Source organism: Lepisosteus oculatus, chromosome 2 (assembly GCF_040954835.1).
Source record: "Lepisosteus oculatus isolate fLepOcu1 chromosome 2, fLepOcu1.hap2, whole genome shotgun sequence".
In the NCBI taxonomy this organism is placed as follows: domain Eukaryota; kingdom Metazoa; phylum Chordata; class Actinopteri; order Semionotiformes; family Lepisosteidae; genus Lepisosteus; species Lepisosteus oculatus.
The window spans coordinates 71,457,161-71,474,567 of NC_090697.1; the positions used below are offsets into that span (position 1 = coordinate 71,457,161).

Consider the following 17,407-nt stretch of genomic DNA (forward strand, 5'->3'; position numbering starts at 1 on the left):
AAACCTTTTTACATACACTCTGCAAAGCAAGCATTTAGTGTAAAAGCTATAAAATTCATTGCAGCAACTCGGAAGGAAATACTTTTTCATATTTCCATTCTCTTTTTCTGTGTAAATGATGTTATTACCCTGTTTGGGATTTTGTTATTTTGTCTCTAGATTATTATTTAAGAGCATGAGACTCTTTTGGTTAGTAATTGTTAAATGAATAATTACCAACTACCAATTACCATTTAAGATTCTCATTCACCTGTTCTTTTGATATATTTCCATGGAAACAGCTTCTTTGGCCACTTTCATATGATAGATGTGCCAGAGAAAATAGCATTTTATGGTAACCCCTTACTGTACAATACTGATGCAATTCTCCTTGGTATATTTTGTCACAAATCCAACAAAAATTCATTAATGAAAATTAAATAATGTAATGATGTGAATGACCTATACCACGCTTTGAGAAATCTGTAGAGAACAACAGCATTGATTGCTGTAGTCATTGAAAATAACTGTTTTTCAGTAAAGGTATATGTAATTACAGTCCAGCTCAAATATACTTCTGATGGAACTACTACTTATTATTCCAGTAGACATATTAAAGTAATATTCCAGTAGCCCTGCAAAATATTTAGAAATACACATGCAACAATACATGAGCAAATTCATTTTACATCAAGTTGGTGGTTTACAGAAAAACAACTAAATAAAGCACATATTACAAGCAGATTCTGAAAGTTGGTGATAACTATGATAATTTTTATTCAGGCAATGAGATATGGACAAAAATATATATTAGTAAACATTATAATTTCATTACATCTGTGTATGTTTCCACTTTACAAATATTAATGACACTAAAAAGTTTTTTTGCATATAAAACATACACGATCATATGGCAGCAATTCAAAAAAGAAAAAAGAACATATTAGTCACAGCAACAGATTTTCTATACTCTGTGTAAAATTAACAATACTGTTTACATTTGGCACAAAGATAGCGAAGTGTTTTGGCAGTTGAAAATAGTGTATTGATGTGTCACACGGCTGATGTAATTAAAAAATTGAAGTGCATTAAGAGTAAATTTGCATGAGTATTGCTGGAGTGATGTCAGTTTTGACACTGCATCAGGTCTTGAAAGGTTTCCTTGTTTAAATCTGGCATTTTTGTTAGAAAACAGGGTGAAAATTATACAATACGAGCGTGGCAATTCTTGCAGCTAGCCCATGCAGTCTTTAGGGATGGGAGTCATTCTGACTCAGGCTTAAATCACAGGAGAACTTTCTATCAGAAGAAATGTAATTGAAAAAAACATCAAACTGTGCCTCCCTGAAGCTTCTACAAAAATAGTGACAATAATGGAATCGTATTTTCCATTATTTCTTGATTTTTTCCTTCCGGAATTTAGCTTTTCTTTAGCTAAATTTTAATCTAAGAGATTATTTTACAGGCATACAGTGTTCAATAGGTTCTTTGGAGGATATATGCTTACAATAAAAAAACAAACAACAAATAAAACCAAATAAGAATAAAAATGGTTTAAGATCAAGGCTTTGTGAATTTAACAGTAAAGTACAGGAGCTCAAAGTATAGCGGACATTGTTCAGGAAATAATGAGATTAATGTTTCTAGTTTTTAAATTAGCATTATTTTGTCCTCACCTACTTTGCCACTTGAAAAGCCAATACTTAGCATCATAAAAAACTTATTTGAGAATTATTTGATGGCAAATACTGGGGGAGAATGTGGGCACACAAAGTTATTTTTCTCATCTTTAGGAGGGATGAATGCATTTGTTTAAAAAGATCAAATAAAATCAGTCACCAGCAAGATAATGACCACTTTAAATAATAACAATGAAATTACAAAAAATAATACATTTTTAAATTTGTTCTTATAAAAAGTGTTGGAACCAATACCTTCTATTACATTTTCAATTTTTTTCACCATACAATTGTTCATATAGACACACTTACAGCACTATCTTCTGTGGCTTACAGCGGTGTCATTGCTGATAGTGGTTGGAGTAGTTTAGAGTTGAAATGTAACTGCAAGAGGTGTGAATGTGTTAAAATGTTCTACAGGGATCTATAACAGTAAAAAGAGACATTAAATGCATTAGTTCCCTTCCACTCCAAGCAAAACCAACAGGAACTCAGCAGAGCAACAGAGTATAAGTTGTGATGAGTGGTGAATGAAAATCATCAAGCATTGCTTTCACAATGGAACATGAAAATCTTAAGTCATTCTGCTCGTTACAATAGCTCTCTGTATTTCCAACATGAAGTATTTCCAAGTCATAGCTTTTCATAATAAGGAAATAAAAGTTTACTAATCATTCTATATACAATTAAGATTTGTAAGTGAAGAGGAAAAAAAAATTAAAAGAATTTGGTCACCATTTTTTTTTTCATTTTAAATCCGACTGTAGCAGCAATTTGGTTGCGTAAACATTAGGATCAAGCTTTCCCTGTGCCAGAGTACAGGTGCTGATCTGGGGACGTAGTCCCCATTCATTTCAGCTCTTTCCTTTTTAGTTTTGTGAAACATTGCGAACTGTCAGGAGACCCCACTTCCCAGTTCTCACGTAACATTTCAGCTGGCATCAAACCTTTAGCAACTTTCAAACATTAAAATTCAAAATTTAAAAATGGATGGTTTGCACATATTTTTATCCATCCGTAGTTAGTGGATGAAAATGAAAGACCGATGAAACCACAGTTCTTATTCTATTAAATATTCCAGCGATTTGCCAACGGCAATCAAGGAGCATCAGCAAAAGCAGTCCAAGGATCACAATCTTCATGTAGAAATAAAAAAAAATACAAGCTCTTATAGTTTCTCTCATTTTGTTTGTTTTTCAAGTCTTCATTCCGAGAACTGCTGCTAAATATTAATATCAGATGACACTGCATGTACAAGTGATCTGTAGTTGGGGTATGCTTCTTTTCCTAACTGAAAAAACCTACTGCCTAATTTAGCCAGTGCAGAGGGGCTGATTTCATTCTATGGACAGAGCTGATCACTAGGTAAGGCTAGCTGTCACATGCACAGTGTTGAAGAGGGTATTTTGGGAGTGGGTTCAGAGAGTGGCAAGAGCCAATATAAAGGATTCAAACTGGAGACTTAATCAGTTTTTCCCAGTTTAGCAATCAACTCATCGCAGATCTTGGTGAGCTCCTCAATTTCTTGATTCTAAAATGAAAAGATAAGAAGACAGACACTGATTAAACACTGTCTAGCCAAAGCAATTTCAGTTCCATCCAAGACAGATTTCATACAGTGAAACTTTAAAAGCTCTACACAAAATGTTATGGGTTCATGTTGTTCATTACTGTTCATTTTTGTAGCATTTACATACATGAAGCAACCAAGTTATACCAGGTAGTTACATCTGAATTTTGTAAAAAAATGAAAAGAGGCTTACAAAAATATTAAAATACATCAGAGTTCTGCAGCTGAGCTCCATTATATTAGTCTGATTACATATTTAAAGTTTGGAGCCTCTGCAATGTTTTATTTTTCAGTTGTTTAAGACTCGGCCTCATAGTTACAATTTCTGTGTTGCATGGGAAGAATAAGGACTTACTGTACAGACATGCTCCTCCACCACACCCACTTATCCTAGGAAAACAGTGCCTTACAGAAGATTTACCACAGGCTTGAGAAGCAGTTAGTCTGTTGCCGACACCACTGGAACCCTTCAGATACCCGGCGAATCACAGGAGCCACTGTTTCACTGAAGGCTTAACGAGGCCTGGCTGACTAACACTCAACCTAACCTAGTAGCACACTGCCAACTGTGAGCCGTTGCATAGGAATTCCTGCTCCCTGTTAGCTTGTGACATGACCCAGGCTGAAACCACTGCAGCCTGAGTGAGCTTTCACTGGTTAGTGTACTTAGATTTGACATGTTTCTTGGTCAGTAAAAGAGATTGCTGTCTACTTGTCCTATCTGGCTTTTTCCCTGAACTGACTTACCTTCTGTTGAAGAGCCCTCTCCAGGGATTCCACTTTCATCTGCTCCTTCCTGAGACTGGCATGAAGAGCCACACTCTCAGAATTGGCTTTGGAACGAACCTGAGCAATTTCTTCATTGGCCCTTCAAACACAAGACACATGCAAAAATTTAGTGACCCACTGCTGTTTTCTTTTCTAATGTCTCGTGCTCCTGCTAAATGATAACACCAATCTTGACATCTTGCACCAGCAGAAACAGTTGTGGACAGCTGGTCTCACCACATTGATCTCCCCACACCACACAAGAAACCTCTGTTTTCCTTCCTGTGAGTCCCATCTTATTTTAATATTATTTAATTGGGTTTCTACTATTATCTATTTCGTTCTTTTTGTGAAAATTAGAAACTAATAAAAAACTGATACTAGAAAACAGTCACTGAAGGGAAGGCGAGCTTGTCTCTTTCATTCTCGTTTATTGCAAGACTTTGTTTCAACTAAAACTTTGTTGTTTCTGTTATCATCAGCAGCAAGACTAGTAATTTAAGGACACCAGAGGCTGACTGGCTCTGATCTAAACTAATTCAATCTCCAATATGAAGAGCACTGAATTACCAAAACTATTAAAATATTTATATATGGTAATCAATATGGAATTTCAAATTCGTGAGGAAAGTCAGACCCTAATCCTACTTCAGCTCTCCTACAGTACATACAGTACATGTAGTACAGTATATCACGTCCCAAACTCCCCTTTGCGCATTTCCCTCACACCACTCCTGCCACCCCATCTTCACCCTTCCAGCAGCTCCCCTAGTTCATTCCTCACAAAAGTGAGAGGGGTTCTGTCACCCATACTGTTAGGCTGCTGTTCCCTCATCTAGGTGTGTTTTTCTGAACAAAATCTAATACATTTCATATCTATATCACATTTATTAAGATCAGACTATATTACTGAAATAGTCCATACATTTTCACTTCTTAATGTTCTGATTATTTCCCATTTGTCCTTTCATTATATATACTGTATACATATATAACCTTCTGGGACTATAAAAGACAGAAGAACAAAACATTTTTGTAAATGCCAGCTTATGTGTTTTTCATTAAAAAACCCTAGCTCATTCTATCTCTAGCAAATAGAGAATTCAGCAACATTCATCAGATGAAGATGGCCTTTTAGACAAGTATCCTGTATCCCGTTTTACTTACTTGTCAAGTTTTTCCTCGGCATGAATCTTGAGAGTCTGGTACCGCTGCTCTTCCTGCTTCACTCTGGCCAGGTACTCCTGGGCACACTTCTTCAACACCTCCTCGTTCTGGGACACAGATACACATAGAAAATGAAAAGCTGCTTCACTCTGCTTTGGCCTGGGGGAAGGTTATCTCTGGCGTGCGATAACAATAATAGTTAAGGAGATATGTCCTTCCACATCTCTCAAGGCTATTTAGCTTTTTGTGGATTGTCTCTACTTCCGATAAATGAAATTACATTTGGGAATGAACTTGCCTCTCTTCTTCACTGCATCACTGTGTTGTACAGCTAGAATGTATCTATTAGCACTGGTCAATGTCAGGAAAGACCACTTACCTTCTTGAAACCCTCGAGGACTCCCTTCATGTTCTCATACCTCCGGAAGAGGTCAGACAGGGAACGCTCCACTGAGTTGAGGTCTGCGATGGCTTGTTCCTTTTCCAGGGTGAGCTGCTGTATGTTTTTCTGGGAGTTCATATTTGTCCTCTGCTCATCCTCTACAGAATATATAAAAATAAAAGGACAGGTTTTAAGCCCAGCAGCTCTTCTTAGCCAGACAGGTGTGCTTTAGAGTTTTACTATCAGAACAGAAGTAAAAACAGAAATAAAAAAATGTGCTTTCACCTCTTTGGCCTCAGATGTCAAATAAAAGTGGTGCAAGAAAAAAAAACATACTTTAGAAAAAGCAATCAAGCTCTACAAATTTTGAACTAAATATAACTTATTTATTTTCTTTAATAATGTAATGAGATAGTTTTCATTTAATTTTGACATTTTTAACTAATGAGAAAAGTGATGCCATGATAAATCCTCTTGCTGGCTGGGAGCTTTCAAAGCAGTAAACCCATTCAATACAAACTCAAACTCACCTATCATCTGAGCAATGGTTTTCTCATACTCAGCCACAATTTTCCTGGAAAGAAACAGAGGTAGGATTAAAATGTTTTTTATAATGTACTTGTTGTTCAACAGTATTTAAAAATCTTTATGTTTTTGTTCAACAATGTATTCCGTATGTTCAAAATTGTATCTACTGATGACAATCATGTACCTCATTTCTATGACCTCTTGTCTGCTTTCTTCATATTTCCTCTTCCATTCATTTACTTCAATTTCTTTAGTTATGATCTGTAATAAAGGGACACATGGCTTAATAAGGAAGTATGGCTCCCACAGAAGAAAAATGAAAGATTCATATTCATAAATCAACAATTTATCGGACTCTAATGTGCATACGAAGTTTGATTTTAGAGAAAGATGAGGAAAATGATTTCACAAATTCAGGCTGTGATAGCACTAACCAGATATTGTATGAACCAAGATTCAACCAAAATTCCAACTCTCCTCCATCCCCACCCCCTCCCAGAACCTGAAAGATGGCTTTCCATTGGCCAAATACAAACAGTGTCTGGTAAACCTAGAACAATTATAAAGAGAGGAAACTGAAATTTGCTACTGATGAGCAACAGATTTCAAACTGGCTGAGCCAGGTGTTATTTTGATATAATCTGGGGCAAATTTGGGCATATACTACTGCTGGGAAAGACGCACGCTCTGTTCCTCTTTACCTCTTCTCGAATAAGGGTGAGGACTGCCATTTTATCAGCCTCACTGATAGAGATGGTGTCTAAAACTGGACTCCCTTTGCCTTGGCCTTCACTTCCTGTCAGCTTTGTGCTTTTGGTTTTTGATGGGACATCATACTATGGAAACAGCAGAAACACAAAGTCAGTAAAACAAAATGCATTTTAATTATATTTACTTAAGGATCAATATCTGCTGCTGCAGCATCACCTACAATAGTAAGATATTTTATGTCACATCCAAAAAACATGCAAATATGATGTTAGTATTTTGCTGAAGGCAACCGATGGATTTTAACTGAGAACCCTCTCATTCTTTCTTATTTAGTATTATTCAGTCTATTTGAATGTTCCATCTCACTTTTATTTCCTCTACAGATAGGAAGAGGTGTGAATTCAAGGGTGGCATTGAGGTATGTTGGTGATGTCTAATTCTAAAAGCCCACATAAAAAAAAACAAGATTAAGAAACAGAAAGCCTTTAATAGTTGACTGGGGAAACGATGGATCTCTGCTCTAGGTTCCTGAGCCCTCTGTGAGCAATCAGTGTTTCGTTTTGGCACCACAACAAATACAGAGAACACTCTCTTTTTGATAACTGGGCACATTTCTAAATAGTGTAAATGGTATGATATTATGATTAGACTTTCTTACATTGTTTCATTCAGATGTTTTCATACTTTATCTGTGCATAATTATTTGTTATACAGTCTAAACACTAAGAAAGTATTTCTTTGTATACAGAAAATAAATTTAAGAAAATTTGAAACATCATTGAATATTCCTACCATGTTCACTGCAGCTAAACCATCAGTCTATTAGATTCCTATTAATCAATAGTGTTTGTTCTCTAAGTGTCCTTCACTGGATTATGACACCGATATTAATCCACACTTTGATAATCTCCTTTATTAGAAAATCCTAATCCCTTTGTCACCAGCTGTCCTACTAAAAGAAAAGAGATTTTCTAAAGAGCTACATACATGTAGGAGCTAGAAAATCTGCAACACAAAAATGTTACATTTTCCAAATTGTGTTTGCATTTGATAGGATTACCTTAACATCACCTAAATAAAAAGTGACAAGCACTTTCTCTATATTGTTAATTATTGGTAAATATTTCTACTGTGAATTTTGTTCCCTGTCCACTCTCAGAACTGTCAATAATCATAAACTTAATAAAAATAAACTTTGTGAAGCACTAAATATATAGAAACCAAATCTATCCAGTGGTAAGTTTCAAATTTGTATGTTGATCAGATGTGTTTTTGAAAAAAAGGACAAGTACAATTTATTGATAAGCTACTGTACAGTATCATCAGGGACACATGAACATTTTGGTTAATGTTATTCTAATTACTGTGTCACTGATCAAGACATATAGTTAGATACATAAATTACTTAAAAGGTTAAGAGGTGAAAAGGCCCTAAAATATTTTAATAATATGAAAGCAAAGTAACAACAAGTTATTATCTCCATAGTAACATCCCTGTAAACATAATGTACCCAGAGCTAGATAACTGTAACATTACAGAACTGTCGTATTTCTTGCAATGTTTTTCGAGATTGTAAGATTACAACTGATGTGCTCCTCGTACACTGGGAAAAACAGTAGAGGAAACATCCAATGGTAAGAATGTCAAACAAATCCTTCTAGGCCTTAGTGAATTATACAAATGCTATGCTGTTTACCAGGGAAAAATGCATGTAATAGATAAAAAATCTTGACTATTCATCTTATGTGTGAGAAAAGTCAGAATAGAAAGTTCAGCAGAATGTGAAGTGCCTGTGACAGGATTTTTTTCTCTAAAAAATACGGTCCACCATGCTTGCACTGGCATGAATGCACCATTCATGATTTGCATGAATGGTGAATATTGACAGTCAACAGAGACACACCATAGCTTTCTTACAATGGATAACCTACTTATTCATTATTCAGAAGAACACATGCTCCTACTGTATACACTATGTTGTAGAATTCCTTTCCATTTGATTAAATAACTGATGGGCATTTTTTTATAAGCTGGGAAGATGCACTGAAGTAGGTCACAATTACCCACACTATAAATTATCACAAACTCTATGCTATGACAAGGAGATAGCCATTTTCATTATTTTGACAGTAGCTGGCATATTATGTTCCCTAACATACAATGAGTATTTGAAAAGGTCACAAACGATAAGAGACCATTTGGTCTAATTTGTTTTTGTTGCTAGAGCAAATCCATGGCATTTCTTAAAAGAAGACAGGGCTTCAACAACCTGCCAGAGCAGCTGGTTCCATACTCCCATAAGCTTTTGTTTAACGAAGTGTCTCCTGTCCTGAGTTGTAAATCACAATCTCTGTCACTTCCATGTGTGTCCTCTGGTTTGTGTTTCACTGAGGCCTCTTGAGGAATTTGAATTGAATTGGGTCCCCTCCTAGTCTTCTCTTTACTACATGTAAAGGACTTTTCTGGAACTGACACTAATGTTCATACTCTGGAATTGGACTGGAGCTGCACGTTCATGTCTCATCAGTTTACCTCCACCTAGTGGAAAGGCTGCTGTTTTTTCAGTTAATATTAATGATAGTACCTTCACCCCAATGCATTTCAAAGTGTTCCTTCTCTATGTCCTTATTTATAAAAGGAAAGCTTTTTCTCATCCACTGCTGTAGTTTAGCAACCACCTGGGGGATGTTCAACAGCAGCCCTACTACATAGCTGATCGGGTAGAGAATTGAGAAGCTTTACAAACTGAATAAAGGGAAAAGGTTAGCTCGGCCAGATTGTTCTGGCCCAGAGGTGAATTCATCCAGAACACTGGAGCCATTACTCATATTCAAACAGTGCCATGGTACCTTTAATGACCAGTACCACAGATGATCAGCTCATCCAAAATTGTCATTTACAAGTATGATATTCTAGGATTTCTTCCAATATCTAACTACAGTATAAAAAGATGACTAATAATGTTTTAATTATTTACGAGATATGTACTCACCAAAGAGCAGGAATCTTTGCATTCCAGATCATCTGGAGTGTCAGAAATTCCCATTTCAAGTCCTGTGGGGAAGTAAGTTGTCCAACTTATTATCATTAAAACCACTGCACATAATAATCATAAGAAGACCTGTAAACCTAAGACTGGATTAACTTTCATACAATTTGACATATGGAAGATTCTGCTCTAATAAACTGCAATTGGTAGAGACCGATTTTCGGTTTTCCTTTAAATGAAAACACAACATTCCAATATTACTCCTGTCAGTGATTTTGAACCTGCAGTTCATTTAGATTTTCTTTGAAGGGAGTTTCTATTTCAGTGCAATTTCCCAGTCCACAAACATTTCTCCTAACTATAAATACCTGTTAATTGATGAGCTGGTGGAAATGGTTTACAGATTTGATTCTAATTGAATTCCTTCAAAGAAATCAGCAGAGGGCAGCATTGTGCAAAGGTTTATAAATAACTTTAAGTGCTTTACTGCTGTGACCACTACTACTAGATTAAATTCAAATGAATATCAAGCATGCAATCTACTATCCATGTCTATCAGGTTTTAGACCAATATCACATTTAAAGTTAAAATGATTATCTTTTGCATGCCTATGTAATATGTCTGTGGTGCTTCCATTATTGGGTAATTTAATTGTCAGCCTTCAAGAAAAAGACAATGCCACTGATAAGCAGAAGAAGTCATGTACCAGATACCAAGACAAATAAAATTACAAAACTGGCAACAGTTTAGGACTATCACCATGAAAACAAGAATGCAGTAACAGAACACGTATTAGCTGCCAATACCAGAGTATTGCTAGGAAATGGTTTTCCATTCTTACATTCTGCTGACTAAAACAGATTGATCATAATAACTGTACTTGTTTTTGTTGAAAAACAGCCCTACTGTAAATCTGTCTAGGAGAGCAGGGGAAGAGGTATACTTGGAGACCCTGTCACTGATTTCCTTAGAGTGCCTTCAGTCAGGAATCTGTAAAAAGTCATTCATAGCCTCTAGGTGTTTTTTAGAATATGATACAATGAACACTGGTACATCATTTCTGCTTGGTAAAAAATTCTGTTAGAGCTCCAACTGCATGTTCCACATCTATCTCAGACCATGTTCGTGCACTTCCTCAAACTGCACTCCCAAAAAATGCATGTCTGTGATTCTGTAACCTATACATTATTCCCAACACTGTTTCTATACTGTCCACAACAGAAAATCAGATCACAACCATGGTTTATAAGAGACTTCATTGTGCCTGCTGCTACAGCTTACTGTAGTGTAATATATATCCTGCAGGTCACCCTGTATTAATTCTTATAGTATTGTTACAAACTGCTCTGATATTCTATTTCTGCATTATGGTGTGTAAACTAATTGTAACAATTTAATGAAAGAAAAGAAACGTATCAATAAAAAATTGAGAAAAAAGAGAAGAATGGCCATATAGATGCTGTGTATAAAGCTGTAACATGTACAACCTGTTTGATACTTCTATTTAAAGGGGAACTGCAATCCCAATTTTTTCAGACCAGTTATTAAGTCTTGGTTTTTAAAAAAATAATGTATTGACATTATAGAAAATAATACAAATTCTGAATTAAACAAAACCATGAACTTTGTGAAAGTAATGTAAGTCGCCATGTTGTTGCAAACTCGCATTCGAGTTCCCACAAATTACGACGTGATGCAGACCTTCCTGCTCACTAGTCTACGTAATGACTAATGTACGGAACCCGGGAGGGCCCATCAGTAGGGAAAAAAAAAGTTATATCGAGGGAACGATTTACAATTCATGGGCACGAAATAACTAAATCGTTCCCTCGTTTTCTTTAATTCATGCGCACGAAATAACTAAATCGTTCCCTCGTTTTCTTTAATTCATGTGCACAAAATAACTAAATCATTCCCTCGTTTTCTTTAGTCCGTGCGTACAAAATAATGTTTTCTAACTTGTTCCTTCGCAATTGGTCAACAATAAAGTCAATCACTTCTTCTATGTCTGCATATCACCGTCGGTAGAGCCCATTAAACCCGAGAATCCTCTTCAGTTGCCGCTTGCTGACGGTGATGCCCTGTAGTTCAAGAGTAGCTACAATGCCCTGATATCTCTAGGAGCTGGGGATAAGGCTGGCGTTCAAAAAGCTTTCCATGTGCACACGACTACCATGACACAAAGGCAACAAAGGAAAGAGAAAACGTAATTTCGTACGCATGAATTAAAGAAAACGAGGGAACGATTTAGTTATTATCTGCACACTAACTGTAAATCGTTCCCTCGATATAACTATTTAGTGCGCACAAATTGTAAATTGTTCCCTCGATATAACTTTTTTTTCCTACCGATGGCCCCTCCCGGGCTCCGTACTGATGTATTGTGATGTAGAACAAATATATATATAGGATGAAATGTGCAGCAGACATTTCACTGCACAAATTCTACTGTGATCTGCATGGAGAGATAACAAGTAAATAGCATTTGTCGGCAAAACCAATTGAAAGCATGATTTCTATGTATTATTGGATTTCTATTGGATTAAAAGATATGTATTCACAAGCCTGATTGTTCACAATGTTGTAGGGCCACACAAATCTGTCACCGGATGTTTTTTGCTGCATTCTGAATCGCAGAACATGGCGCTATGCACACCTGAAAATTTCAGTTATTTTGTAATGGAAATTAGTTACTGTGTACATTTTACTTTTATTGCAGTTTGAAATGCACTCAATTCTGACTCTTTCTGACCCTGAGATACGAAAATAGAGTTACAGTTTCCCTTTAAATATAGGCATGAGAACAAACCTAATCTAAAACTGTAGCTTTCAAGTGCTTTTCCCAATTTGCATGTATTAATGCAGCACAGCTGAGATGTCTCAACAAGTTAACCCATTATTCCATTGCAACTTAACCCACTATTTCATTACCTTTTTACAACTAAAATGGAGAAAAGCAAGTGATTGCAGAAGAATGACTGTGCCGATTTCAGTAGTAAGATAAAATTAAATTTATTATATTGATTTCTCTTCCCACTCATTCCTCCCTCAGCAGTTCCCTTAGAGGGGAAGGTAGGGACTCTATGAATAATGCAGATGTAATGCCTGACATATACAACTAAAAATGCTACAGTTTAATTATTTGGGGAGGAAAACTGACATGAGAAATGTTTAAAGGTCTTACATTTACTATTTACATTATTTAACCAAAGAAGACAGTAAAATACTGAGCTGTATCATTTAACAGTTGGTAAACTGTGGTTTTCATCACTAGTCACGCAGAAAAAGTAGGCCTTGTTGCCATGGTGAAGTCTTCTCTCAATCCATGGAATTATAAGTGAGTTTGTGCTACTCATCTGCAGTCCTTGCCTGAAGACTAGAGTGATCTTATTTTATCTTGCATAAAAAAGGAGAAGAATAGAAATCTAAAGGGTTCTTAATGCCTCTACAAATCTAGGATTATTTCTGTAAGGGAAACAAGCTACAATATGCAATAGTAGTGTCATAATAAGAAAGACAAATCAAATAGTTTTAAAATAAATGTTCCAGTTGTCTTCATTAGAATCTTCTACAAGGCTACATGCTAACACAAAAAAATATAAATTACAAGAGCCCAATTGATTTGTTTGGTTACTACTAGTTGCTAATAGTCTATAGCTTTTCTTTTTCTTGTGTAAACAGGTGTTGTGAAAACATCAGCATGACAATTAAATAGGGCTCAGGAGTAGGGGAGTGTTTACACACAGGATAATATGGTTATCCGTCGGTAAAATGTTCTTTCCATTAGTACCAACATCTCATCAAGTGGAGAATTCTACACAGTGAAACCAAAGTAGGCCTGTCAGAAGAAGTCAAAGTCAGTGTCTGATTGTAGAGTGAAGAGAGGTGATCCTATTCACAATGTGCCTCTAGAGCAAGGTTCACACCTCAATTTCAAGTTGTCAAATAAAATTGTAAATCAAAATACAGGCAGGATGAACCCATGGTAACACAACTCTAAGAGAAGACAGGACGTACCCTCACTGGACAGTTTCTTTGTATTGACTGAGTTTGGCAAGTTGGAGCACTCGAAGAATTCCTCCTCATTTTCACCCTTCATCTCTGGCTTTCCAGGTTTCTGGCTGGAAACAGTGGATGCAAGCTTCTCTTCGTCTGTGGCATGCCCCTCACGATGAGCGATATCAGGGACTTCTGATACCACAGGCTCATTGTCCTGTCAATAGCATGGATACATGACACTTTATTCTTGCCTAAGCAACTCACTTCAAAATGAGCTGTCAAAACAGAACTTGTCCCTGTATAATCTCCTTTGTTCCAAGCTACACAATGATTCATATTAAAGGACATTAATCTTGGATTAATTAACTTGGAGACTTGAGGTACCAAAGGGCATTGGCCACCTCAAATCAGGAAATCTATTCAACATCAGCAAGAAAACAGGGACCTGGGAAAACATGATAAAATACATTTAGGAACATTCGAGACAGAAAACAAGAGATGCAGTATGTGTAGTAATTGGTATTATAAGGTTGAAGACCAGGAGTCTGGAAACAACTGCCTAGCCACATGATCGAAGCTGACTCCAGGGGATGGGAATTCGATCTCATATTGTTGAGATTAGATCATAAGATCATCATTGGATCATCAACCTTCTAGCAACCAAATCTGGAAGAAAAGCATAATGGTTTTCTCTTGTTTGTAAACTTTCTTATGTTCTGATGCACAGATTTTTCTCTTATCACACAAAAAAATTGTGCTTATGCTTAATATTCTAACATTGAAGAGAATGAAAACTTGAATGAACAAACCTAAGCTAACTACAATGCCACAATAATAATAATAATAATAATAATAATAATAATAATAATAATAATAATAATTCACGCCTATATAGCTCTTTTCAGGACACTCTTCACTTTTTCAGTTGCCACTGCCACTCTCAGAAACCCCCTTTTAAAGTGTGTTGGAGTAGGGAACAAGCTACCAAGACATGAGATTCCTAGATCAATTCGCTACTAACAAACAGAGAATAAATCTTAGCATTTTGTAACCTTCCTTATTTTCTATGTTCTAAAAGGGGGCTCTCCTGCACAGGCTTTCTCATAGGAGTAAGAATAAAGAGTAAGATTAAATCACTGTGTATGCCTGTTAAGTGTTTTTCATTACCTTTCATCTCTCTCTAGTGTGTCTAAAGCTGAGGGAGGCACTGTAGGCCTTGGTAACTTCATTCATCATAAGAACCTACTGAAAGTTCTAGTTTTACCACAAGAAAAAAGACCTGCCAGTCCTGTCATTACAACACTACAATAATCAATTGCAATGAAAATCCTTCTGTATTTCTTTGCATACTGGATATGATGAATTATAGAATGAGCTCAATTACATGACGCTACGGAACGAATAGCATATACACAGATGCACATACTGTACATCGCACTGAGTTTCTGCCCAGGATTTTGTTGCCTGCTGGGCTTTTGTTAGAATGCCGCCCAAATGCATTACACATAAATAGGGTGTGAGTCATGCACTGTCAGGATGCCCAGCAGGGAGACAAAGAGAATGACAAATTAGTCACCGCAAAAAGAGAAATCCCCTTCCTAAAAGAACTCCCGCAGGTACATCATGTTGTAAAAAAGGACAGAATAAATAACAGCTTTATCGTGGGCGTGAGAACTTTTCACTGGTGTGCTGAGGAGCACCTGAAAAGTGCACAGTACCAAATGGATGCATGTGAACATGTAAAAATTAAACACTAATTAGGGTTTATATTAAAAATGTAGCAGTGTGTGTATCATGTGAAATTTGGTATCATATTAAATAAATCTCGGATTTAGTTTTTGTATATTTTTACATACTGTATATTTTTGACACCTGATTAAAGGAATATTAATGTATGTGCATCAGGTTTTTTTAATGGAAACTGCTGACTCTGTGTATTATTTTAAATTAATTCAAAATACATTGACTCTGTACTGTTATTCATTATTATGTAACACTGCATTTGGGAAAAAGAAAGCCCAAGCACTCTTTTCCCAGAATAAATTTCATGTCTCACTCCAAGTACTGTATGATTTCAGAGATACAAGAGAGCTTCTGACATGATTTATTGATTAAAAACACTTTATTGGATATCTGACAAGAAAGCTATTCTTTAATTCTAAAGTAATGTTGATTTTTGGTACTCAGTCTTACCTGACCACAGATATCCAAAACCAAGGACTGGTTTTCATATTTCTTCACTTTGCAAGCACCCCTAGGAAAAAGAGATAAAGTGAATTTATGAACACAGAAACTGAAAAAAGCATGGAATTAAAATCTAGGGCTATAGTTTCCCTGACTCTTCCTGGAGAGATGATATAAACACAAATGAAGCACATCTGTTGCATTTAAGATATTTCAAAAGATTTAAAGAATAGGAATGTTAGTGTTCCAGTACAAAACAATGTCATGCCTTACAAAAACCAATTGAAGGCAACCGACCCTAACCTGTAGTGCTAATGTCCCGTCATTCCTGGGCCTTCCCTGATTTACTTACTTTGACAAAAGAGAGGGATATAAAGCAAAGAAACACTATTTTTCACAAAGACATCATCTAGCACATGCAGATGCAAGTAATGGCACTCCTTTATTCTAAGACAACTCACTAATCTATGGAGTATATTCTATTTAAATGTAACATCAATAATGTCTTTTCTAATTATATTAAACAAATTGTAATTAAGATACACTACTGAATCTGGCCAGCTACTAATTCAATACCAATACGTATTCTCTATGTAACTGTAAATTCCCAAAGGATAGAAAATAACATTTTGGGATTACATTTTTAAAAACCACAAAACAAGTGTTTTGTTTGCCTTGAGAGCCTCTTGTTTTGCTGAAGGCCTAAAAACGACAGCATGCTGTTGTCAAACACAGAAAAGACTTTTAAATTGACACCTGCATCATCCTGTTTGAACCAGTTCATCCGTAAACAAACCACTCCCCTTATGTAAGGCATGCGTTCAGCCATAGATCAATGTCATGGGCAGGACACCAAAGATAGCATTGTTCTTCCATGAAGATGAGGCATGATTTGTTAGGAACTCAACATGACTGAAAGGTACTTTTAAAAAAAAAAAAGCTTTTGACTCACTGCACTTAAAAAGCCATCACAAGAAATACAGTACTAACACTGCATGATAATATCAACAATGGATTTAAAAAAAGTTAACCCCAAATCTGGACACCACATACCTCAGCTCATACCTTAGCTCACCCTTTTTAATGCTTTCAATTGATCTGCAAAGATCACTTCAGTTTGCCTTTGTAAGTGAGAAACAGAAGGCTTAAAGGTCTAAATTATATAATACCACTAAAGTAAGTGAAACATTTTGGATCATTCAGGGCTTCTATATACCAACTGGTTTAGTCAAACAGGTTCTCTAACAGTGTCATATTATCAGTGTAACCCAGGTTCTCTGCATTATCTTTAGCTATGTGTAGTTTTTGATCAAGGCCAAAGGATGCCTCATGGGTTATGAGACACATTGCTTTTTTAGCGTGGAGAGGAAAGCAGCAGGTAGCAAGAAAAAATTTGACTATTTAATGACGCTTTGAAATAGTCATTAAATAGTTAATTGTTCATATACA

At 36.0% G+C, this 17,407-nt stretch overlaps 1 protein-coding gene across 5 annotated transcripts in view; it reads right to left on the reverse strand.

The window, feature by feature from the left end:
• Positions 1 to 732: 732 nt before the first annotated feature.
• Positions 733 to 17,407, reverse strand: part of tacc1 (transforming, acidic coiled-coil containing protein 1) — a 64,883-nt gene continuing 48,208 nt past the window's right edge. For all 5 annotated transcript variants that reach the window (XM_015339548.2, XM_015339394.2, XM_015339511.2 and 2 more), the window contains 10 exons: positions 15,968 to 16,028; positions 13,793 to 13,988; positions 9,778 to 9,839; positions 6,775 to 6,909; positions 6,258 to 6,334; positions 6,076 to 6,119; positions 5,543 to 5,703; positions 5,164 to 5,270; positions 3,976 to 4,096; positions 733 to 3,189 (listed from right to left, as the gene is read on the reverse strand). In XM_015339548.2, coding sequence (XP_015195034.1) covers positions 3,121 to 3,189; positions 3,976 to 4,096; positions 5,164 to 5,270; positions 5,543 to 5,703; positions 6,076 to 6,119; positions 6,258 to 6,334; positions 6,775 to 6,909; positions 9,778 to 9,839; positions 13,793 to 13,988; positions 15,968 to 16,028 — 1,033 coding nt within the window. In that variant the 3' untranslated portion in view covers positions 733 to 3,120. The remainder of the gene's footprint in view (positions 3,190 to 3,975; positions 4,097 to 5,163; positions 5,271 to 5,542; positions 5,704 to 6,075; positions 6,120 to 6,257; positions 6,335 to 6,774; positions 6,910 to 9,777; positions 9,840 to 13,792; positions 13,989 to 15,967; positions 16,029 to 17,407) is intronic.